This window comes from Passer montanus, unplaced genomic scaffold, assembly GCF_014805655.1.
Source record: "Passer montanus isolate IOZ18808 unplaced genomic scaffold, ASM1480565v1 scaffold9, whole genome shotgun sequence".
NCBI classification, from domain to species: Eukaryota; Metazoa; Chordata; class Aves; order Passeriformes; family Passeridae; genus Passer; species Passer montanus.
The window spans coordinates 1,539,946-1,561,081 of record NW_024374367.1 but is presented as its reverse complement, the minus strand read 5'-3'; the positions used below and the strand labels follow the sequence as shown (position 1 = coordinate 1,561,081).

The 21,136-nt window shown below is 62.9% G+C and overlaps 4 protein-coding genes across 8 annotated transcripts in view; all 4 read right to left on the bottom strand.

The window, feature by feature from the left end:
* TUSC2 (tumor suppressor 2, mitochondrial calcium regulator) overlaps positions 1 to 1,531 on the bottom strand; it is a 4,754-nt gene extending 3,223 nt beyond the window's left edge. Inside the window, exons 1-2 of the mRNA XM_039734195.1 lie at positions 1,501 to 1,531; positions 1,026 to 1,399 (exon numbers count right to left, since the gene is read on the bottom strand). Of these exons, the coding sequence (XP_039590129.1) occupies positions 1,026 to 1,399; positions 1,501 to 1,531 (405 nt within the window). The remainder of the gene's footprint in view (positions 1 to 1,025; positions 1,400 to 1,500) is intronic.
* RASSF1 (Ras association domain family member 1) lies at positions 1,445 to 8,229 on the bottom strand. The gene is made up of 8 exons (XM_039734194.1): positions 8,203 to 8,229; positions 8,155 to 8,160; positions 7,786 to 7,927; positions 4,995 to 5,116; positions 2,992 to 3,096; positions 2,626 to 2,914; positions 2,165 to 2,280; positions 1,445 to 2,061 (listed from the first exon to the last, which is right to left on the bottom strand). Exons 1-8 carry the CDS (start codon positions 8,227 to 8,229, stop codon positions 1,915 to 1,917), a joined length of 954 nt encoding a protein of 317 aa, XP_039590128.1. The 3' UTR covers positions 1,445 to 1,914.
* Positions 8,174 to 17,897, bottom strand: ZMYND10 (zinc finger MYND-type containing 10). Of its 4 annotated transcripts, XM_039733887.1 has the most exons (12): positions 17,803 to 17,897; positions 17,173 to 17,281; positions 16,585 to 16,701; positions 15,467 to 15,520; positions 15,220 to 15,372; positions 13,205 to 13,293; positions 12,815 to 12,915; positions 11,380 to 11,552; positions 10,982 to 11,107; positions 9,399 to 9,520; positions 9,076 to 9,201; positions 8,174 to 8,456 (listed from the first exon to the last, which is right to left on the bottom strand). In XM_039733887.1, the coding sequence occupies exons 1-12, from the start codon at positions 17,895 to 17,897 to the stop codon at positions 8,372 to 8,374; spliced, it is 1,350 nt and encodes a 449-aa protein (XP_039589821.1). In that variant the 3' UTR covers positions 8,174 to 8,371. The 4 variants fall into 4 exon arrangements, with proteins under 4 accessions (XP_039589821.1, XP_039589818.1, XP_039589819.1 ...); XM_039733884.1 differs by lacking the exon at positions 17,803 to 17,897 and having other exon boundaries at positions 8,178 to 8,456; positions 17,173 to 17,607; XM_039733885.1 differs by lacking the exons at positions 8,174 to 8,456; positions 9,076 to 9,201; positions 9,399 to 9,520; positions 17,803 to 17,897 and adding an exon at positions 10,521 to 10,900 and having other exon boundaries at positions 17,173 to 17,607.
* Positions 17,695 to 21,136, bottom strand: NPRL2 (NPR2 like, GATOR1 complex subunit). 2 transcript variants are annotated; one of them, XM_039733890.1, is made up of 11 exons: positions 20,994 to 21,136; positions 20,787 to 20,878; positions 20,274 to 20,442; positions 19,957 to 20,065; positions 19,527 to 19,663; positions 19,163 to 19,260; positions 19,048 to 19,084; positions 18,827 to 18,920; positions 18,635 to 18,752; positions 18,295 to 18,437; positions 17,697 to 18,059 (listed from the first exon to the last, which is right to left on the bottom strand). In XM_039733890.1, the coding sequence occupies exons 1-11, from the start codon at positions 21,063 to 21,065 to the stop codon at positions 17,992 to 17,994; spliced, it is 1,137 nt and encodes a 378-aa protein (XP_039589824.1). In that variant the 5' UTR covers positions 21,066 to 21,136; the 3' UTR covers positions 17,697 to 17,991. The 2 variants fall into 2 exon arrangements, with proteins under 2 accessions (XP_039589825.1, XP_039589824.1); XM_039733891.1 differs by lacking the exon at positions 20,787 to 20,878 and having other exon boundaries at positions 17,695 to 18,059; positions 20,994 to 21,135.

Here is a 21,136-nt window from a genome sequence, read left to right as displayed (position 1 = left end):
GGCTGGGCCTGCACCCGCAGAGCCAGAGTAAAGCCTGCGCTAGCAAAGGACTGCTCAGTGCTGGTTCCTGCTCTCTCCAGCTCCGCTGAGCTTTCCAACTGGGTGAGTTTCAGCCCACATGAACGAGGACTCAGTTCCAATGCCAAGCCTGCCTCTGCTAGAATGCCAGCCCAGGAAGCAGCACCAAATCCTTCCATCCACAACTGCCTGCTCAGCACTCAGAGGGGTTCCATCCAGCTGAGAGGCTGCCCACTCCTCAGAGTACACTGACAGCTCACCCCAGCTACTCATTAAAGCATGCCTTTCTGCTTAATTAGGGATGACTTCTATAAAGTCATCTCTCTCCAGCCCTGGTTTGATCTGCTCTTTCCTCCATTTATGCCCCCAAAAGATTCCCTACATGCAGGCTATTCTGCCCCTGCACCACGACCCTCGACATCCCAACCCCTGCCCAGCTTCACACCACTTGCTTATTTAAAGAGGAGACTGAAGAGCTGAAGAGAAAAGCAGAGAGCTGTCAACACTGCTGAGCAGCTGGAGGGGATGTGCAAACTCATGACAGCAGCTGATGGGCTCTGGCTGCTGCTCCCCAACACAGGGCCTGGCCCTCCACAGTGACATGACACTGGCTGAGGCAGCACAGCACCCTGCACCTCGTGGAAGGTGCTTGGTAAGGAGAGCCATGGCCACGCAGGGCTGCCTGGCACTCTGTGCCCCACAACATACACCTGTGGCTGAGCTATCTTCCCCTGCCAGGCAGCTCTGAAAGGCTCAGGCACTGCTTCCCTCCAAAAAAGGCAGCAGGAGGGTGCCACCAGCTCTCCCTTCTCCCTTTCCTGTCACAGCCTCAGGTGACACGGGTGTGAGCCAGGGCACACAGGAATCATGGCTCTGAGGCAGAAATTGGGGAGGAGGAGAGGCTCCAGTTTTCCAGTAAGAAAATGCCCCGAGGGAGATGGTTCTGGACGTCAAGTGTCACCGTGGCGCTTTGCACTCACTCTCCCCCATCCTTCTCCGCACGTTACCTGAGGTATCAGGTTCTTGTGGATCCTCTTCAGCTTGGCGCGCTTCCTCCCGTTCTTGGTGACGATTGTCTCCTCGTAGAACTCGTGAGCAAGGTCCCCGTCCTCATCGTAATACATGGAGCTGCCGAGAGGAGAGGGGAGGCGTCGGGGTGAGAGCCTGCCGGCCCTGCCGGCTCCCTGCGCCCCGGGCCGGGCCGGGCCGGGGGCTGCGGCACGCCACTTCCGGCGCCCGCGCCACGTGACAGCGGCGCGGGGCGCGCCCTCCTCCCCGCCCGCCGCGCGGGAACCGCGGGTTCGAGTCCCGCCGCCGCCACCCCGCGCCACGTGTGGGCACCCACGGCCCGCCGACACCGGGGGGACCACGCGTGCCGTCCCTTCCCACCCAGCCCGCCCCGCCAAGGACACACCGCAGGCCAGGCTTCGTCACCAAGATGCCTTTATTGGTGCTCAATGTCCTGCTTCTTCGCAGGGATACTCACTTCTCCGGGGACACTCGCTCCCCCCATACCACCCACTCCCCTGGGGACACCCAATTCCCCAGGTGACACTTGCTTCCCGCAAGACACACGCTCCCTTCGGGACACCCACTCCCCTGAGGACACGCAGTCCCGCAGGCGACACACGCTCTCTTAGGGACACCCATTCCCCTGGGGACACCCAATCCCCCAGGGTACACTCGTTCCCCCAGGACACACTCTCCCTGGGGACACCCACTCCCGAGTGACACTCGCTCTCGCTCCCACCAGGAACCCTCACTCTCTGGGCCGGCCCCGTGGGGGCTGTGACAGCCCGGTGGCTCCGTGGTGCCCCGTTCCACCCCCCTCCCCGCTGTCCCCTCGGCGGCGGCGAGGGTCCTGGCGCGCTGCTGGCCCGGGCGGGCGGCCCGCGCTCAGCCCGGCGTCAGCGCGGCCAGCGCCTCCTGCATCTTCTGGCGGCAGCGCGCGTAGCGGTGCCGCAGCCGCCGCACGTGCTCCTCCTCCTCCCGCTGCAGGATCAGCAGGAAGTTGTGCAGCTCCGGCAGCGAGAAGGCGTCCCACTGCAGGCACAAGGGCTGCCATCGCCACGGGACCTGCGGCGTGCCCCCACGGCCACCGCCCCGGCAAGGCGGGTGCCAGCCCCCTCCCCGGCCCTGCACTCACGTTCACCTCGCCGGTCTCGTTCTCCTTCAGGATGAAGCTCAGCACCTTCTCGCTGGGGCCGGCCAGCAGCCGCAGCCGCAGGGGCTGCTCGTCGTCACCCAGCTTCCGCAGGTACACTGCAACGGGGCCACGCGTCACCGCGGGGACACTGCCGCTACGGGGACATCACTGCTGCTACGGGGATGCTGCTGCTATGGGGACATCACCAGCACAGGGGACACTGTCACCTAAGGGGGATACCACTGCTACAGGGATGCTGCCTGCCTAAGGAAAGCTGTCACTATTGGGGCACCACTGCCAGCATGTCCCACCGCTATGGGGACACCACTGCCACGGGCATGCTGCCGCCACCATGAGGGACCCTGGGGACATCACCACCGTGGCACTGCCACCACCCAAGGGAAACTGACAGTATGGGGACACGGCCACCACTGTGAGGACAGAGTCACCCTGGGCACTACCTTGCTCATCCTTCTCAGACCTCTCGAAGAGGGCGAACTTGCGGGGGTTGTCGATGACGGTGAACTTGCGGAGGAGCGCGTCGATGACCTCGCTGGCGCGGGTGTGCGAGAGGATGTGCAGGTGCTTGACGGTCCCCTTGGGCAGGTAGAAGGAGGTGCGGCGCTTCACGCCCTGGGGCTGTGGCCGCCCCGCCTGCAAGGAGGGGCCCCGCTTGGTGGCCGGCACCGAGACAGGGCGAACCAGCTTCAGCTGCACCTTGATGAAGCCGGTGTAGGAGCCGTCTTTGTTCTACGAGACACCGGTGCGGGGTGAGTGGGGTCAGGGCAGGGCACCGTGAGCCCCCCGGCCCTGTGCTGACCCCGTACCAGGCTCATGAAGAGGTTGCTGTTGATTTGGCTGTTGTACTCCTTGATGCGCTGCTCCACCTGCGCCTGGTCCAGCTCTGTCTTCTCCCACTCGCTGGGCTCATCCTGCGTGACAGCAGCCGGGCTGAGCGGCACAGGGACCGGGGGTCACCGTTCCCTCGGTGTCGCGCCGGCCCCAGCCCTCCCCGAGGCACGGGCAGATGCGCGGCGCTTGCACGGGGTTGCATCAGCCCGGCCGGCTGAGCTGGGCTGCGCACAGCTGAGCTCAGCGCGGCCCCAGCCCGGCTCCGGGGACAGCGGCACGGGGCTGCAGGGCTGTGAAAACACCCGGAGCCGAGCGTCCGCTCGCGGCACCCCAGATCAGAGAGGCGTCCCCAAGGCAGAGCGCCAGCGCGGCACCAGGGCGTCTGGGGAGGCTCTGCACCCGCGGGGACGCCCAGATTTGAGGCGGGAGGGCCGGGCTGGGGGTGCAGCCCGCCCTTGCCGCCGGCACCCCACTTCAAAGTGCTGCCCCACACACGGGGACCGAGCGTCCTGGCTCGGCGTCCCCGCCACCCACTAATGAGTATTTACGCGGGGCCGCGGAGCTGCCACACCGGGCTGCGCGTGTCCCCAGGGCACCGAGGGGCTCCCAGCCCCGACAGCCACCCCACAGCAGGCAGGCACTGCCGGAGCCCGCGGGGGCCCTGCAGGATGGGGACAGCTGTGAAGCTGCCCGGGGAGCTTGTCCCGGCACCCCCAAAGCTGGGAGCAGCTCCAGCCCTGAGGGACCGTGGGGTGCCCGTGCCAGGCACTGAAATTCCACTCGCCCCACGGTGCATCGCTCACCCCGCATCCAACCGGACAGGGCCACCACGTCCCGGCCATGCTTGACCCCACTCTTGCCCCACATCAGGGCCAAGCTCACCTCTAAGACAAGACCACTAACACCTCTGGTTCTCCCTACACACCAAGCCCACCCTCGCCTGCTCCCCAGCACCCAGCGGGGGGAATGTGCTCCCGATGACGTCACCCGTGTCCCCCATTACGTCGCGGCCCGGGACCGACCTGGCGGCGGCGCGGGCGGCGGCCGAGGGAGGTGCGGGCGGTGTAGAAGAGCTCGGGCTCGGAGTCGGAGTCCTCCTGGCTGCAGTAGCCGCTGCTGGCCGTGCTGCCCCCCGTGGCCCCCGGGCCGGGGCCCGGCTCGGTCCGCTCCCGGCTCGGCTCAGCCCGCTCCCGGCCCTTGGCCCGGCCCCGCTCAGCCCGGCCCTTGGCCCGGCTCGGCTCCGTTCGGTCCCTATCGCGGCTTGGCTCCGCCCGGTCCCGGTCTCAATCCTGACTCGGCTCCGCCCTGTCCCGGCCTCAGTCCCGGCTCGGCTTCGCCCGGTCCCTATCGCTGTCCCGCTCGGCTCAGCCCGCTGTCTATCGCGGTCCCGTTCCCGGCTCGGCTCAGACCAGCCCCTATCGCGCTCCCGTCCCGGCTCGGTTCGGCGCGGCGTCTACCGCGCCCTGCCCCGTTCCCGGCTCAGCGCGGTCCCCGTCGCTGCCCCGCCCCGGCCGTGGGGTGACGCGGGCCGGGGGCGGCCCCGCTTCCGGCGGTGACTTCACCCGCGCCCGCCCGGACATGGCTTTGCCTCGGCTCGGCTCGGCGCGGCGCGGACAGCGCGGCACGGGCACGACACAGCACAGCCCGACATGGCACAGCCCGGCATGGCACAGCACGGCATGGCACGACCTCACTCAGCCCAGGCCAGCCCAGTGCAGTGCAGTCCATCAAGGCTTGGCACAGCCCAGCACGGCGCAGCATAGCCCGGCATAGCACAGCCTGGCATGTCAGCTTCGCTCAGCTCAGCTCAGCTAAGCCCAGCCCAGCCAGGCTTGGCACAGCCTGGCACGGCACAGGCAGGCATGCCATGACATGGCCTCACATGGCACAGCCCAGCATAGCTCCCCCAGCCCAGCCCAGCTCCCAGCTTTGCCACCCCCCGCCCAAGCTCCCCCTCACAGCCAGCCCCAGGGCCTACCACGTTGGTGTCCTTCTCCAACACCTGCTCATCGCCATCGTCCTCGTCACCAGCACCCGGGGGGCCACCACAGTCCAGCTGCACCAGGGCCCGGCACCGGTAGTGGCAGGTGAAGCTGCAGTCTGGGACAGAGACAGGAGCAGGGTCACCACTGTGCCCAGCCTGGCTGTCAGGGTCAGGGCACTGGTGGAACAAGGGCTGGCACTTGGTGACAGTGTCAGCTGTCTGCTCATGCTGTGCTCAGGGGCTCAGGGGCAGCACCAACATGGGACACAGCACTGTGCCACATCCTGGCCGGTGCCGCTGTGCTCTCTGCTGGGCTGGCCAGCACGGTGTGCTCAGTGCCTGGGACTGGGATGCCCAGTACTGGGATGCCCAGTATGGGCACCAGTGTGGGTATCCAGTATTGGGATGCCCAGTGGCTGATGTGGGTGCTGGAATACCTGGTGCAGGTACCCAGTACAGGGGTGCGTGGTGCCAGGTGAGGGCACTCTGTATGGGGCTGCCAGCGCCTGATGTGGGTGCCCAATACAGGCGTGTCCAGTGTTTGGTGGCAGTCCCTGGTGCCCAGAGGCCCAGTGCCTGGTGCAGCTGCCCAGAATGGTGATGCCCAGCTTAATGGAAGTGCCTGGCACCAGGATGCCGGGTGGGGGATAGTTGGTATTGAGATGCCTGTACCCAGCCCGGTGCTGGCATGTTGGGTGCCCGGTGCCCAGTGGTGGGACAGCTGGTGCTCAGTGAGGGGCCTGCTACCAGGGGGTGGGGGCCCGTGGGGGTGCCCGATGGCAGCACGCCCGGTGCTGGCAAGCTCATGCCCAGTGGTGGGACACCCCGTGCTCAGCGGGGCTGCCTGCTACCAGGATGCTCTATGTCCTGTGGGGGTGCCCGGTGGGTGGGATGCCCGGTGGGGATGCCCAGCGGCATCCGGTGCTGCTGGGGCAGCCCGGTGCGGAGGAAGCGGGGCGGGGGACGCCCGGTGCCAGGCGGGGTGCGGGGTGCGGGCACGCCCGGCGGCGGGGCGCGGGGCGCGGCGCGGTACTCACGGCGGCGCTGCTCGGCGGCGGGGCGGGGGCCGGCACCGGGCCGGGGCCGGGGCGGGGAGCGGGAGGGGCCGCCCCGGTCGGGAACCGTGGGGAAACTGAGGCAGGAGAGGCGGGGGGAACGGCGCAATGCCCCGGGCTTCCGAGGGCCAACTCCAGCCCCGGCGAGCCCGGCGGGCGGGCTGGAGGCGGGGATGAGGCTCCCGGAGCCGCCGCGGAGGAAGGGGGGCCCCGCTGCAGCCGCTCCGCTCTCTGCCTCTTCTCGCAGGAGAAGGACAGCCCGCGCTCCCTGCCTCAGTTTCCCGGTGGGGAAGGGGCTGGAGGCACCTCTGGCGGCGGGTGAGCAGCAGTCGGAGAGCCACGGAGAGCGCTCCCGCTGCCGCAGCCCTGGCCGTGCAGCCTGGGTTGGGGTGAGGAGTTTATTGAGCGCGGGCTGCAGCCGGACGGAGATGGTTTCCTGCTGCTCCTGCAGCAGCAGCAGCCCTGCTGCAAAGCCTATTTTTATGTCAGGGATTCTCCAGCACCCCGTCAGACAAAGGACATGGCAAACCTTTCCCAGCTGTGCTCAGACCAAGGCTCCAGCCCTTTGGCAGCAGCTGCTGATCAGTGAGAGGTGGGGATGCACCCCAAGGCATCCCTACCAGTAAACCCTGTTTACTGGTAATGCTGGTGGGCAGGGGGCCAAGCCCTTGGTGCTAACATCACATCAAGGGAGAGGAAATAGGGTGAATTGTCCCTGCAAGGTGGGAGATGACAAATACCCGGTCGGGAACCGGGGGGAAACTGAGGCAGGAGAGGCGGGGGGAACGGCGCAATGCCCCGGGCTTCCGAGGGCCAACTCCAGCCCCGGCGAGCCCGGCGGGCGGGCTGGAGGCGGGGATGAGGCTCCCGGAGCCGCCGCGGAGGAAGGGGGGCCCCGCTGCAGCCGCTCCGCTCTCTGCCTCTTCTCGCAGGAGAAGGACAGCCCGCGCTCCCTGCCTCAGTTTCCCGCTGGGGAAGGGGCTGGAGGCACCTCTGGCGGCGGGTGAGCAGCAGTCGGAGAGCCACGGAGAGCGCTCCCGCTGCCGCAGCCCTGGCCGTGCAGCCTGGGTTGGGGTGAGGAGTTTATTGAGCGCGGGCTGCAGCCGGACGGAGATGGTTTCCTGCTGCTCCTGCAGCAGCAGCAGCCCTGCTGCAAAGCCTATTTTTATGTCAGGGATTCTCCAGCACCCCGTCAGACAAAGGACATGGCAAACCTTTCCCAGCTGTGCTCAGACCAAGGCTCCAGCCCTTTGGCAGCAGCTGCTGATCAGTGAGAGGTGGGGATGCACCCCAAGGCATCCCTACCAGTAAACCCTGTTTACTGGTAATGCTGGTGGGCAGGGGGCCAAGCCCTTGGTGCTAACATCACATCAAGGGAGAGGAAATAGGGTGAATTGTCCCTGCAAGGTGGGAGATGACAAATACCCAAGAAACTCTTTCTCACAGCAAGATGCTCGTGCAAACCACATCCTCTGCTCCCCACACTGCTCTAACGATGGTAAGAGGCAGCACAGAGGCCTTCTCACTCCCTTCCCTCCCCAGCTGCAGTAAGGTAACCACAGCCTTATAGGCTTTTTGGGGTTCTCTGGGATTCTGTTTTTGCAGAGGGGAAAAGGGACACACACGTCTCACTGTGTGGAAGGGAGGGGAGGAAGCAGCTTGTTACCTTCAGCTAGTGCGGGGTGCGGGCACGCCCGGCGGCGGGGCGCGGGGCGCGGCGCGGTACTCACGGCGGCACTGGAGGCTCTTCCTGCCGCCGCCCCAGACGAAGTCCCCGCAGAGATCGCACCAGGTGTGCAGCCCGCGGCGCCGCGGCTCGAAGCGGTGCCCGGCGCCCGGCGCGTGGGAGATGACAAATACCCAAGAAACTCTCTCACAGCAAGATGCTCATGCAAACCACATCCTCTGCTCCCCACGCTGCTCTAACGATGGTAAGAGGCAGCACAGAGGCCTTCTCACTCCCTTCCCTCCCCAGCTGCAGTAAGGTAACCACAGCCTTATAGGCTTTTTGGGGTTCTCTGGGATTCTGTTGTTACAGAGGGGGAAATGGACACACACCTCTCACTGTGTGGAAGGGAGGGGAGGAAGAAGCTTGTTACCTTCAGCTAGGAGAGAAAAAGCAGAAGCCAAGCAGCTGTGGGATGCACAAGGAGGTTTATTGGAGGAGGCAGCATGGTGGGGTGGTGGGAGAGGAGGGCTGACCCTGGCTAGTGCTGCCTGGGGCTGGGAGCAGGCAGAAGGGGCCTTTGCCAGCTCTGGGCTGCACAGTGGGGGAATCTCTGCCTCTCTGGGCCAGATGGCAGACACCACTTTTCCTCACAGGTCATCCACACTCCTCGCCCCCTCAGCCATCAGGTTGCAGGCAGGCTTGTGCTTCTGCCAGTGCTGCACCTGGCATGCCCTGCAGAGGGGGAAGCTGCTGTCAGGGGCACTGGAGTCACATCCATCCCTGGGGCCAAAGCAGCAAGAAGGACAAACTCCAGCACCACACCCCTCTGGGAGCTGGGGGAGAGCTGATACAGCCCAGCATTAGACCAGGAGGAGGGTGGATGTGGCCCCAGTCCTGGGGGTTAAGAAGGTTTAACGCCAGACCTTGCCAGATGGTTCAGGACCAGAGATTTAATTTACTGCCACCGTCCCAGCTGCCACATCCCAGCCTGTCACCTGCACCCACAGGGTCATGGGTGCTTTCCTACTCCTGCCCCACCAAGGTGGGGAGGAGGGAGGCAGTGTCACCACGGCAAACCCAGCCTGTCACTGCTGCTGCTGTGGGCAGAGGCAGCTCAGCACCTCGCAGCTGCAACACAACCCTCACCAGCACCTCCTCCACCAGCAGCCCATCACACCAGCCTCTCACCAGGTTTGGAGAGCTAGTGGTGCTGAGCAGTGGTGGGAGCCCTGGCTTTCCTTTGCCCTCCCACAGCATTTGCCAGTGAGACCTGTGGTGCTCTGGGGATCCCAGGGAGCTGCAGGGGGCCCAGGGGGCTGCAGGGCCCCGTGGGGTGGCAGGGCTCCCTTACCGTGAGCAGTACCACTCGTTGCGGCAGCGGGAGCAGCGCTTGGCTGCTTCTGCACCACACACCCTGCAGCGGGGCTTGTCGGGGGCCAGAGCCTCCATCAGGTCCAGGCTGTAGGTCTGTGCCCACCTGTGCAGGCAGAGAGGGGTGAGGCTGCTTACAGGGAATGGCTGAGTGGCAGTGAGCTGTCCCTGTTGCACCCTGCCACTGAGGGGACATCTCCAGCCAGGGCCACAGACCCCTCTGTCCTCCCAGTGCTGAGCTCCAGCCCTGCTCATGGGGATACTGGCCCCACTGGGCACTCTGCACCCCTGCTCCAGCCTCACCTGCGTGCCTGCAGCTTCAGCTCCTCCTCGGTGGGGCTGAAGGCGTGCTTCACCTGGTGCTTGGCAATGGCCTCCCACTTCCCTGAGTTTTTCTTGAGGATATGGTCCCTGATGATAGGAACCTGGTGGGAGAGGCAGGGCAGGAGGAGGAGGTGTTAACAGCCTCAAAAGGATGCTGTGGCCTGGGGAGAAGGCAGCCAGCCCTGGGCACAAGAAGCATGGCCCTGCAGGAGGGCAAGCAGAGGCAGAGGTGGTCAGGGTGTGCTTTTGGGTACATGGAGAGGACAGATCCACCCGCCAGTGGGCATTGAGGTGAAACAAGGCAAAACCTTCGGGGTCCAGCTGGGAATGAGTGCTCAGCCTTGAGGCCTGGGCTGCTGAGATGAAAGCCCTGGGACCTCAGCACCCTGCGTGTGGCAGCGGCGTGAACCCCGTGCTCCAGAGCCGTTTGCCTGAGCAGATTTTTCCGCTCGTCACTTCCCTGAGATGAACACCCGGGGAAGGGCTGGCCAGGCAGAAGGAAACATCCCAGCCAAGAGCAGCGTGCTGAGTTCAGGCTCTGGAGGGAACCATGCTGCTTCAAACAGCGCTGCCTTCTCCAGCAGAGTAAAAATAGCCAAGGAAGGGGAGGAGGCTGCTCTGGGAGCAGTCAAATGGAAAAAGGCCGTTCCTTAGCTTGGCTCAGCAACAAGGAGTGAGTTCAGCACTCTCTGGGCAGAGCAGGGAGCCCATGCCTGTCCCCAGGCTCAGCCCCAGCCTTGGCAGGGGCAGGAGCAGCACTGGCACAAAAGCAGAGCTGTGGAGAAGGGCAGCAGCTGGAGGAGGTCCCCAGCATGGCAGCTGCTTGTCACTGTGCCACCAACACTGGCAGTCAAGGCACGGGTTGTGAATCCATGTCCACCCCCACCCTGCTGCCATCCCCAGCCCCAACAGCTCAGCTTGCCAGTCTGCAGCTTCCCCAGCCCCAGCTCCCAGCCTGGGCCATGCCTCCAACTCAGCCACAGCCACCTCTGGCAGGGCACACCACCCTCCTGCCACGTCATACAGCCAGCTGCCATGGGGACAGCATGCTCCCACTGGGGACAGCGTGCTCCCACTGGGGACAGCCCAGACAGCCACTGCCCAGCAGACCCATCTCCTCAGGAAGCGGTGTGGGAGCCTCTGGCAGTGGGGAAGAGCCTCTGTGCTCCCAGTTCTTCTCAGCAGCCTCTTTGCAGATCTGCCCCTCACTCAGTTTCTCCCCTCAGCTCACAAGAAGGCAGTAAATAACACATAAAAACACTTTTCTCCAGAGATTACCACCACATGAATTAAAACCTCCAAGAACCTCTTGGCTACTTAAAGACCTTCATGGCCTAACTCCCAAAGGCCCAGACACCAGCTGGGACCAGTTTAACTCCAGACTCTATCACCAGATCATGATGTCCTTTTGCTGGTAATAAGGATGTAACTGAAATGGGTACTTGGCTGCTTTTCCAGGGCATCATCACTCCAGAGCTGAGCTTGGTGGAAGAAAAAAAGGGTAGGGAGCCCTCAGACTTATCCAGAGCAGCTGTAGGGGTGAAGGAAAAGCCACAGGATACCTGCTCCAGGATGAGATCCTTTTTGGGAGGAGCAGGGTCTGTCACTGCCAGGTAACTCAGGAATCTCTGCATCTCCACCAGGTTGGGCAGCTGGTCAATGAGGACATCTGTCAGGAATGCACGGAGCTGTGGCCGTGGAGGGAGGACAAAAGTGAACAGAGAGGGGTCAGGACAAGGGAGTCAGAGCTGGGGATGCAGCAGGGCAAGAGCAGGGATTAGAGGGGCAGAGAGACCAGTGGGGGTCTCACAAGGTGCACGCACAAACACAAGCTCTGCTGCTGCCACAGTGACAGACCTGCTGTTCTCCCACCACTGGCTCCTGGAGCCCGCAGTGAGGATGGGCACAGATATCTGGAGTGCTGGCAAGGGCCCAGGGCTGTCGTGCTGCAGGGTCCTACCTTGAGGAGCTGGCTCTTGTTGAAGCCATCGAAGCGGTATTTGCGCTGGCACTCGGGCCTGAGCAGGAGGTTGAGCAGGGCAAGCCACACCTGCCCATCGAGCTTGGTCATCTTCACCTGGTCCTCAGGGGGCACCACGTGCCATGTGCCATTCTCAAACTTCTTGAGCTTGCCTGAGGGACAGAAGAACCAGGGAGACACAGTGCTGCCTGGGGGAAGACAGCTCAGAAGGAGGATGCTGGCCTGTACTCACTGCCTCACTTCACCGTCTGCTTCTTCCTCCCTCAGTTTCCCCACCCTTTGCTCCACATAGCAGCCTACTTGGTACTGAGGCAAAATATTAGAGAACATGAAAAGCAGAAAAGACATGTATGAAACCAATATAGCTGTGGCAGGAACAAAAGATCCCTGAGACATCTCCCTCTGTACTTGGCCAGGAGTGTAGAGCACTGGTGGGCAGCAGGGCAGCCCAAGCTGCAACAGCAGAGTGGGTGGAGAGACTCATTCTGGGGTACCATGGCCACTCTTCTCGAGTTTCCCCTGCCAGGCAAAGCCAGAAGCAGCATGACTGTAACAGATATGACAAAGCAAGCTCCAACAGCCACTGTGTGGCTCTAGGGGATGGAGCAGGATGTGACCCTGCATGTGCACAGCCTGGAAATGCCTTTGTGCCTCTTTCCAGTCCCTCCCTCGGGGCCCTGGATCAAAGCTCCCTCTCACACCCCGAGCCCACAGGCAGGGAGAAGGGATGTGTTCCTGGCTGGAGGAAGGAGGAAAGCTCCTGCATCCAGCTGGGCTGCTCCCGGCAGGCACAGCCACGTGCTTCCCTGAGCTGTGCCTGCCCTGTCCCCGCTGTGACCCCCGAGCGGGGCTGGGGCAGCGCGGTTCCCACGCCCCAGCTGTGCCCCACTGCAGGGGAGGCAGGGGCTCTGGGGGCTCTGGGGCCGTGCCTGGCTGCAGAGCTGTGGGACCACAGCCAATGGGCACAGCCTGAGCAGGGGCCTTTGGCAAGAGTGAGGCTCAGGGACCAGCAGCAGAATCAGGGCAATGTTTGCTGCCTGCGAGAGACCACGGCTGGCTCCCGTGGGTGCTGCCCCAAAAGGTGCAGGGAAGCTGGGACTGGCACTCTGGTCTTTCTGTGTCCAGAAGAGTCCTCAGAGGAGCACGTGGGGCTGGCCGAGGTGCTCTGCTCCAGAGCTGGCTGTGATCACTCAGAAGAGACCCAGCCCTGTGTGAGGATCAGCTTTTGGGAGCACTGCCGGGCCCCCAGCCCAGCTGTGCTGCAGCTGCTCGAGATGAACAGCTTCAGGCAGGGAGCACTGAGGAGCTGGAGGGGAGGGGGAACACTGCAAGGGCTCCTACAGCAGATCCCTCAGTGGATCACACCCCAGCACAGCAACAGGGTGTCCCAGAGACCGTGGGGTGTGATCCATACCTGCCTCCCAGCAGCTCCAGGGGCAATGCTCCACCAGCTCGACAAGGAGGCAGGGCAGGTTGTGGGTGTTCAGCATCCGTGTCAGTGCACTCAGGGGCAGACTGCAGATATGACAGAAGGGGAGAAATGGCACTCACAGGTTAATGCCAGAATTTTTGTCTACAAATGCTCCCCGAGGCAACTGGGAGAGGCAGGAAGGAAACATTGATCTGAGTTCCCAGGAGTAGCGTGGAGCAGGGTGGGCTGCTGCTGTGTTTGCCCCCCAGAGCACAGTGCCACTGCCACTGTGGGCACAGCCAGCTGCTGAAGGGGGTGCAGGCACCCGCTGTGACCCCACAGGAATCCCATCTGGAGAGCTGGGCACATCCTCTGCTGCTCCTGGGCACCCACCTGTCCAGCTGGTCAGTGATGAACCGCAGCACGGACAGGGCCTTCAGGGAAATCTCAAACTCCATCACCTCTGCCTGCTTCTGCAGCTCCTGTGGGGGGACAGGATCAGCCTTGGGATTTCAGCCCCATTTCCCAGGAGTTACAGAGAGACAGGCTGTTGACTGCATTGGTAACCACAGTCTGGGTAGGAAAACAGAGCCCTGAAAAACAGTTTCTTGTCTCAACTGTGCCAGCACTGCCTGTTTGCCAGCGCAGCCACAGAAGTGCTTGCAGCCTGCAGTTGCTCTTCCCTCATGTCCTTGCCCCTAACGGGTCGTGGGTGGCTGCTGACTGCAGTGCTCCTGCACAAGAACACCCCTGGAAGGGGCTGGTCCCAAATTTTGCCTTTCTCCCTTTCTGGGACCATCTTGTGGCCCTGTGAGGGCTGAAGGAGGGGAGAGCTGCATGATCAGCAGAGGAACCAGAGGAGGAGGAAGAGGAGGGAGGAACTTGGCCCTGGTGCAGCTGCAGTCCTGTGTCCACTCCTCCTGGATCTGCCTCTTCCCTCCAGCCAGGGAACAGCCAACTAGAAATCTGCCTGTGGTTATCCCAGCCCACAGCTGTGCCATGCTCTCCAGCCCAGCTCCTTCCCTTCCCAGGCAGCACGGACACCCCACTCATCCCCCATCGGCCTGACTCAGCCTCTTTCGAGGTGCCAACTCCTTCTCCCTGGCTCAGGCAGAGCTTCTCTCCAGCCCAGATGCAGCTCACACTCGGTGTGCAGAGCTGACCTCAGCAGAGCCACTGCAACAGTTGCTGTCCAGATTTCTGCAGGAAGCAGCTCTCTGCTCCCTGTACTGGTGCCCCACAGTTACTAACAGAGCCTTGTGGGCTCTTCCCTGCCTCCTCCTCTCCAAACTGCCCTAGTGAGGTTTGTCCTACAGCTCCTCCTGGCATCCAGACCTCATCTCTGCTGCCTTGAGACAGGGATTATCTTTTGCCTGTGCTTTGAGGGGACAACAGCACAGGGGTTACCACCATACACAGCTCCAAAGGACAACAGGCTCCACAACCCAGGAGATGGCAGGAACAGCTTTTTCACAGGGGTTACTGAACACAGGGTCAGGAGAGGCTGGAATGAATCAGAGGAAACCAGGCTCTCTGGAAGATGAGAGCTTTTGAGAATCCTATTGGCTAGAGAAGGTCTGGGTTTTTGTGTTCGTGTCAAAAGCAGTAACAGAAACACCCCTTTCCCCTCCCCAGCTGGGAAAACATTTCCTGGAAAACATCCCTATTGTGCTCCAGATCCCTCCACTTCCTTCCCTTTTCTGAAAGAGAAGTATGTGCTTGGGCAACAAGCCAAAGGATGGAGGCGAGGGGAGGTTCAGGCTCTCCCTTTAACCCTGCTCTTCCAGATACTCCTCCCGATGTGCAGCTCCAGGTGCTGAGAAGCACCAGAGGCAAAGGCAGCTCCTGCTCTGGGAAGGGCTCTGTGTGTGTGTCAGCCTGGGAATACCTGCTGGAACAGCTCTGGGATCGCTGCTGGCCCACACCAGCTCAGAGATGGTGTTTATCAGGGAACAAAGGGAGCTGGGGGAAGCACATGAGGACGATTCCTGGTTGTTAGGAGACCCTCTCATGGATAACCCTGGCTGGCTGTACTGGCAGCCTGACCCGGGGTGGCTTCCCAAACTTCAGGGAGAGATATCCACACAGCTTCCAAGAGCAACAGCAAATGGCCAAAGCCCTCTACTGAATATTTTGCCCATCAACTCTCCAGCATGTCCCACCCCAGAGCTCTGAGCCTGTCCTGCAGGAAGCCTCAGGCTGGCACTAGCACCAGACAGGGCAGAAGCCAGGCTGCAGAGTGGGTGGGGGTGGATGCAGCCACAGGCACAGAGAAGCACCAGGCACCCTCTGAGATGGGCAGGAGGTGCCAGGGCTGCAACCCATGCAAAGGCCTCCCTGTGCCTCTGCAGGCTGCCCACATTGTTCACCACCCACGTCCCCAGGGAGCTCCAGGGCTTTCTCCTCACCTGCATGGATGAGGGGCTGGCCAGAGGCTCAGCAGGGAGCCCTGCTGAGGTCACTGCTGGTGCCTTGGTGCTCCGAGCTGCCAGCAGGGCCAGCTTGCGGTGGCAGTAGTCGATCAAATCCAGAACGCTGTCCTCTGCTGACTCACAGATCTCCTGCACAGTGACAGGGGATTCACACAGCCTCAGTCCCCACAGCCTTCCACCCCCAGGGGCTTCCCACCTGGGGAAAGCTGAACCTGTGTCTCACCTTGTGAAAGAACACTGTCTCCAGGAGGTTGATGATGGAGGCTTCGTGGTGCAGCTGTGGGAGGAGAATGGCAGGAGTGAGTAACAGTGGAGCAGCACTGGCACGTGGCACTGGGACAGGGAAAAGGGCTTTTCTGAGAAGCTGCTAAAGTTGCTGTGGCCAAAGAGAAAAACGCAAGTGATGCAACCTTCAAAACAGCTCCAGTTCATGCAGTTCATGTCAGTATTTATGCTGACATGCCTGTGACACTCCAACATGCCAGTGGAGGGCCACACTTCCCAGCAGGCAGGGATCTTCAGGGCTCTTCAGCCTGTGCTGCAGGGCAGGACAACCACTGCCCTCGGGCAAGCTGCAGGCCCTGGCACCAGAAAAGGGCTGGGACAGAGCTCTGCATGGCTGTGCTTCTCCCAGGCCTGGGGCTGGGGCAGACAGCCTTGTCCAGGACTGGGAGCTATGGAATAGCTGCCCTGAGGCAATCAGCTGCTCAAGGAAGGCACCACCTTGGCCCTGCAAGGTGTTTGTCTGGACAGAAAATGGGTTAAAACCTCTGAGCCTCAGGGAGATTTCCCTCAGGTCAAGGGCTGCATCCCCCTGCAAGGAAGCCCAGATCTGGAGATCATTCCCTTGCCAAGAATGGCCCAAGGGACCCCTAGTCCCAGGAGCTCAGTGAGAAAAAGTTACGTTTTTGTTAGCCCAGAGGCACATAACACTGGAGAGCCTCTGGCAAGAGAAAAACAGTGCTCAGAGGAGGAATACCCCAGGGGTATCACTGCCTGGGAGCACAGGCAGCACTGGGAGCCACAGCCAGGAGCACAGCTGCCTCCAGGAATGGCTTTTGCTCCACCCAGCAGCTCCTGCAAGCCCCTGTGTGGGATTGGAGAGGGGACAGCTCTCCACCAGGCCAAGCTTCCCTGGGGGTGAGCCCCTGTCCCTCCTGAGGGCAAGGCCATGGACTTTATGGGCTTTGGGAAACCAGGTACTTCCCTCTGTGTCCCACTGCCCACCTCAGCCTGAGGAGATGCACACCCTCAGCTCTGAGGCCTCCAGGGTGACATTTATTCTGAAGCACAGCAGTGCCTGAGCCATCTGCAGGCCAGTCCCACACCCCCTGTACTCACCACCACATAGATGGGGAAGGTGCTCCTCGGCCTGAAGTCCTCCAGGCGGCACAGCACGGGAAAGACCTTGTGCTTCCAGACCTCCACAGAGACCAGCTCCCCGATGAGAACAGGAATCTAGACGGGAGGGATGGGAAGTGAAGCCTTTCACACCAGGGGAACCAGCTTGGTGCTGATGGCCAGCCACACTGGAGGCACCCAGGGAGGAGGAGGCCTTGGGGCACCCTCTGTACACCAGGGCAGAGCTCTGGGGCTGCACAGGGGAAAGTGACCCCAAGGAGCTGGGCAGGTCCAGGCAACCTCACAGCCTGGGACTGGGACCCCTCAGGCACAGAGCAGAGACTTGCAACCGGAGGGACCAGTGCACCAAGGAGACCAAAACAACCTCCACGAGAGAAACCAGACACCAGCAAGTAGAAATACCACAGCTTGACCTTTAATCTTTTTAAAAACCAAAACTGGCACACCGCCAGTCAAACGTCTTTTCCAGAGACACAACAGATTCTTCGGCACTTTATTCCAAAATTGCACGCTGCCCACAGGGCAAGGCCCAGCACGGGGGTCACTCCTGCCCCCAGGGAGGCTCACCTTGGCATGGGTGACCAGCAGCTCGGTGAGGAGCTGCTCCTGGCCCGCCGAAGCGCTCAGGATGCCGTGCATGTTGAGCTTCTCCACGTACTCGTGCTGCCGAAGCCACCTGGGGGCAGCCGGGAGGACAGCAGTGCCACAGAGCCCTGGTGGCTGCTTGGTGAGGGTCCCAGGGAAACCTGCTCCCGCAGCCCCCGGCCCCACGCTGTGCCCTGAGCCGGGGCTGCAGCTCCCCGGGACAGCCCTGCCCTCCTGGCTGCCCCGAGCACCCTCACTGGGGACACCACAGCACAGGGGGAGCCTCTCCATCAACCCTACACCCCCACAGATACTCAGACCTGGGACCCCTCCTCACCCCGGGCCCTCCAATCTCCCCCAGTCCTTCCAGGAACGCTCCAGAATTGCAGCCCTTCTCTCACCCCACCCCACCCTGACCCCCTGGAGTCACCTCAAAACCAGGACTCCTCCCCTCTACCCAAAACCTTTTGGGAACCCCTCCTTAACCCCACCAAAGGCCCCAAAACTGGGCCCCCCTCCTGTGCTCCCACAGCCCCAAAGGGAACCCCATGCATTTAAAGTCCCTCTTTCGTGTTCTCCCCCCACAGACAGCCCATCGCCGTGTCCCCGCACCCCTGCCCGCCGATGTCGCGCAGCTCGGAGCCCCGCAGGGCTCGCACCAGCGCCTCGGCCTCGGCGGGCGGCAGCGGCCCGGCCACGGCGGCCATGGCGCCCCCTGGCGGCGCGGAGGAGCGGGGCGCTCCGGGGACAGCGGGGACGCGCGAGGGGACACGGCTCTAGCGGGGGCTATGGCTGCGTCAGTCACTTCCAGCACACAATGATGTTGGGGTCGTTCTCCAGGCGCTCATCCAGCTCCTTGTAACTCATGCCTGGGGAGTAAGACAGTGTGGTGTCAGCGAGGTCCCTGGCAGCGGTGTCAGAGGGTGGCTGGGTCGAAAAGCCCTGCCCCGGCAACAAGGGCTTGGCAGCCTGGCTGGGAGAAGAGCCTGGCCCACAGTCCCGTCTCCCTGAAGGCTCCCCAAGGGGCAGGACCCCAGCTGTGGGCAGGCAGCCACCCCGTGTGTCCCAACGGAGCAGAGGATCCCCGGTCCCCCGGGTCCGCACCGGTCTTGCAGCAGATCTCGTCGTAGCTGTGGCAGCCCGTGTACAGCCGGGCCGGGTGGCTGCGCTCGTCCCGGGCCACCTTGACAGGGTATTTCTGCAGCCGCCGGATAAGGCCCTTCATCAAACCAAACTGGATGAGCCTCCTGGGGACGAGGAGGGAAGAGACTGGGACCACCATGCCGAGGTGCCAAATGCCCCAGCTCCCCACACTCCCTTCTGTTCCCCACCACTGCCTCACGTTTCCTGCCCTACACACACAGAGTTGAGTACTTCCTGCTGACTCTCCCTGCCACCCCCAGTGCCACCACTGCCCTCAGGGACCGATCAGGAGGGCTCTGACCTCTCATCCACCCTCTGGAGCTGCAGGGTGTAGCGGGAGATGAGGTCTCGCACGGTGGTGCCAGGGCTCAGCCCGCAGTACAGCTGGAAGACATCCCTGAGGCTGGCTCGCTTGTGCCCTGCAAGGACAAGTCACCATTCAGCTGCCCTGCCCCCCTGCCTGGGCCAGCATCCCCAGGCAGGGTCCCTGTACCTTGTTTGGTGACATAGGACAGACACTCCTCCTGGAGGCACTTGTCATCCACCAGGTCCTGGACCTTCGGTGTGGTGCAGTAGACGTTGGAGTACTGGAGGGTGATGGAAGAGCAGCCCTGCTCAGCTGCAGCTCTGAGAGACAGGCCCAGCCCCCTCCAACCCCGTTCACCCTCCCCAGGCACTGCCCAAATCTGCTCCCAGCTCCACTCTCCGACCCACCTGGAGTATGGAGACAAGCGTGACAACCCCGTAGTACCTGCAGGGGACAGGGAAAGGTGAGAGGGGCTCCTGGCAGCCCCACCCCCGGGGCCGAGCAGCCCCTGCAGGCACTCACAGCAGGTTCTGCACGGCGATGCGCACCAAGTTCAGCTCCACGTCGGCCTCCGCCGAAATCTTCTGCACGTGCCGGAACCCGTCGATGTAGGGCAGGATCTGGGAGGGCAGCAGGTAACAGGGCGGAGAGCAGTGAGGCATCACCCTGAAGCCCAAGCAGCTCCCCTGGGTCTGGGAGCACCTGGGATGGGCAGGCTCCATCCCCAGAGTGCTTCAGCCTTGTGCTGGTGAATGATTTGCTCACAGGCCCAAGCACAAAGCCAAGGGCAGCACCAAACCATGCACAAACATGGGACAGCCCAGGACAGCCCAACTCCCCTGATGGTCTGGAAACAGACCCCCTTCAAAGCATGAAGCACACGGACCTGCTGCGTGGTGAGATCCCACTGGGAGTTGAAGAAGTCGTCCTTGTCCTGGGTGAAGACAGGGACGTCGTACTCCTGCACGATGGGGGGGTCTGGGCGCTGCTCAATCACCTTCAGGTGGATGGTGTTCGACTCATCTGCCACGACAGGGAACGCTCAGTCTCCGTGCACAACTCAGTGCACAACTCAGTGCTCCCTCAGCAGCTCGCAGCCATCAATCCCAGGACACCACAGTGGCACCCAGAACAAGGTGTGTGCAGCCATAACCCCATCCCACCCGTCCCTTGGAGCCAGGTAGGGCAAGGCTGGCTCAGACAGCCCCAGCTCCAAGCACAGGCAGGCAGGGAGCTGCAGGAAGCAGCACAGGCAGAGCCAGCCTGGGCAGGGAATGGCCCAGCTGTCTCCCAGCATGGCCCTGTCCTCGCCATACCTATGGGCAGGGTGCACTTCCCTTTGGCATTCAGCTCCTCCAGCAGGATGGTCATGATGGGAACCAGCTTCTGCTTACTCTCCTCGTTGGAGATGAATCCACTTTCCAGCTGAAGAGAGCAGAAAGTCAAGCCAGCTCTTCCCCACAGGATCACTGGCTCTGGGAGCCCAGATCCTGCTCTCCTTCAGAGCAGAAGCGATCTGTAGGAAACCAGCACCACCCGCTCCTCACTGTTAAACCAGCCCGTCCCAGCAATGCCCAGTGAGGTGCCCACGCTGTGTGGGATGGGGAGGCAGGCTGACCGTGCCCAGGCTCACCTCGAGCGTGGTCAGGTACCCAGCCAGCTTCTTCACGATGGGCTCCAGCGCGCAGGCCTTGGCCCTGGCGTCGCACACAAAGCCCAGGTTGAAGAGCAGAGCGTTCCGGCTGTACTTCTTGTGCTCGATGCACACGGGGCAGCCGATCAGCTTCTTCTCCATGGCCGTCCTGTGGGGACACCTGTGACCTGCACCTACGCCCGCAGCGAGCCTCGAGTCCCCCACAGGGATGGCTCCCAGCCGGCTCTGCAGGCAGGGGCTTCTTTATATTGCAGGAAAAATGACGCCTAAGCCCTGCACGCTCAGAGTGCAAATCACAGTCTGAAGGGGTGGGGGGAGGAAAGGGTCAGCCCTCAGAGAAGGAAACAGCCTCCTCTGGGAAGCAGCACAGCCCTCCTGACTGCCCTGACCGCCCTGGATTTCAGGCTGGCGGAGCAGCGGACGCAGCACCACCCCCCCAGCTGTGCACCCAGGCTCTGCAGGGCTACCGGGCCGGGCCCTGCCCGCACTCACACGGTGATCAGCTTGTTCTGCAGCTCGGGCTTCGTGATGACGTACACCTGGATGGTGTCAAACAGCTCCCGGGAGATGAAGTCCTCGGGCACCTGCGGCGGCACAGGAGGCTCCGTTCCAGCCGAGCCCCGCCCCGCCCCGGGGAGCGCCCGCCGCCCCTGCCCTGCGCCCCCTTCACGGCCCAGCCCCAGGCCGCTCGCCCCGCACCTGGTAGGTGATTTTGGGCCCCAGCGTGGGGTGGAACTCGCTGAAGAACACGCACTCGATGCGGCCACCCATGGCGGAGCGGCCCGGCCCCGGCCCAGCCCCGGCGGCCACCGTAGCGCCGCTCCCGTGGAATCACTCGGCGG

Bases quoted from the DNA above. Each gene is read 5' to 3' on its own strand.
- RASSF1 (XM_039734194.1), bottom strand. From the start codon at position 8,229: ATGCTGCCTCCTCCAATAAACCTCCTT. The intron at 3,097-4,994 runs GTAGGCCCTGGG...GCTGTCACGCAG, and splicing joins TGGAGAAGGACACCAACGTG to GATGAGCCCAGCGAGTGGGA. The intron at 2,062-2,164 runs GTGAGTGCAGGG...TTGTGCCTGCAG, and splicing joins ACGAGACCGGCGAGGTGAAC to TGGGACGCCTTCTCGCTGCC.
- ZMYND10 (XM_039733884.1), bottom strand. From the start codon at position 17,481: ATGGAGAGGCTCCCCCTGTGCTGTGGTGTCCCCAGTGAGGGTGCTCGG. The intron at 15,521-16,584 runs GTGAGTACAGGG...CTCCTCCCACAG, and splicing joins CCTTCCCCATCTATGTGGTG to CTGCACCACGAAGCCTCCAT. The intron at 13,294-15,219 runs GTGAGGAGAAAG...GTCCCCCCACAG, and splicing joins CCAGCCCCTCATCCATGCAG to GAGCTGCAGAAGCAGGCAGA.
- NPRL2 (XM_039733890.1), bottom strand. From the start codon at position 21,065: ATGGGTGGCCGCATCGAGTGCGTGTTCTTCAGCGAGTTCCACCCCACG. The intron at 20,066-20,273 runs GTGAGCCTGGGC...TGCTCTCTTCAG, and splicing joins GGTACCTGACCACGCTCGAG to CTGGAAAGTGGATTCATCTC. The intron at 18,060-18,294 runs GTGCGGACCCGG...CTTACTCCCCAG, and splicing joins CGAGATCTGCTGCAAGACCG to GCATGAGTTACAAGGAGCTG.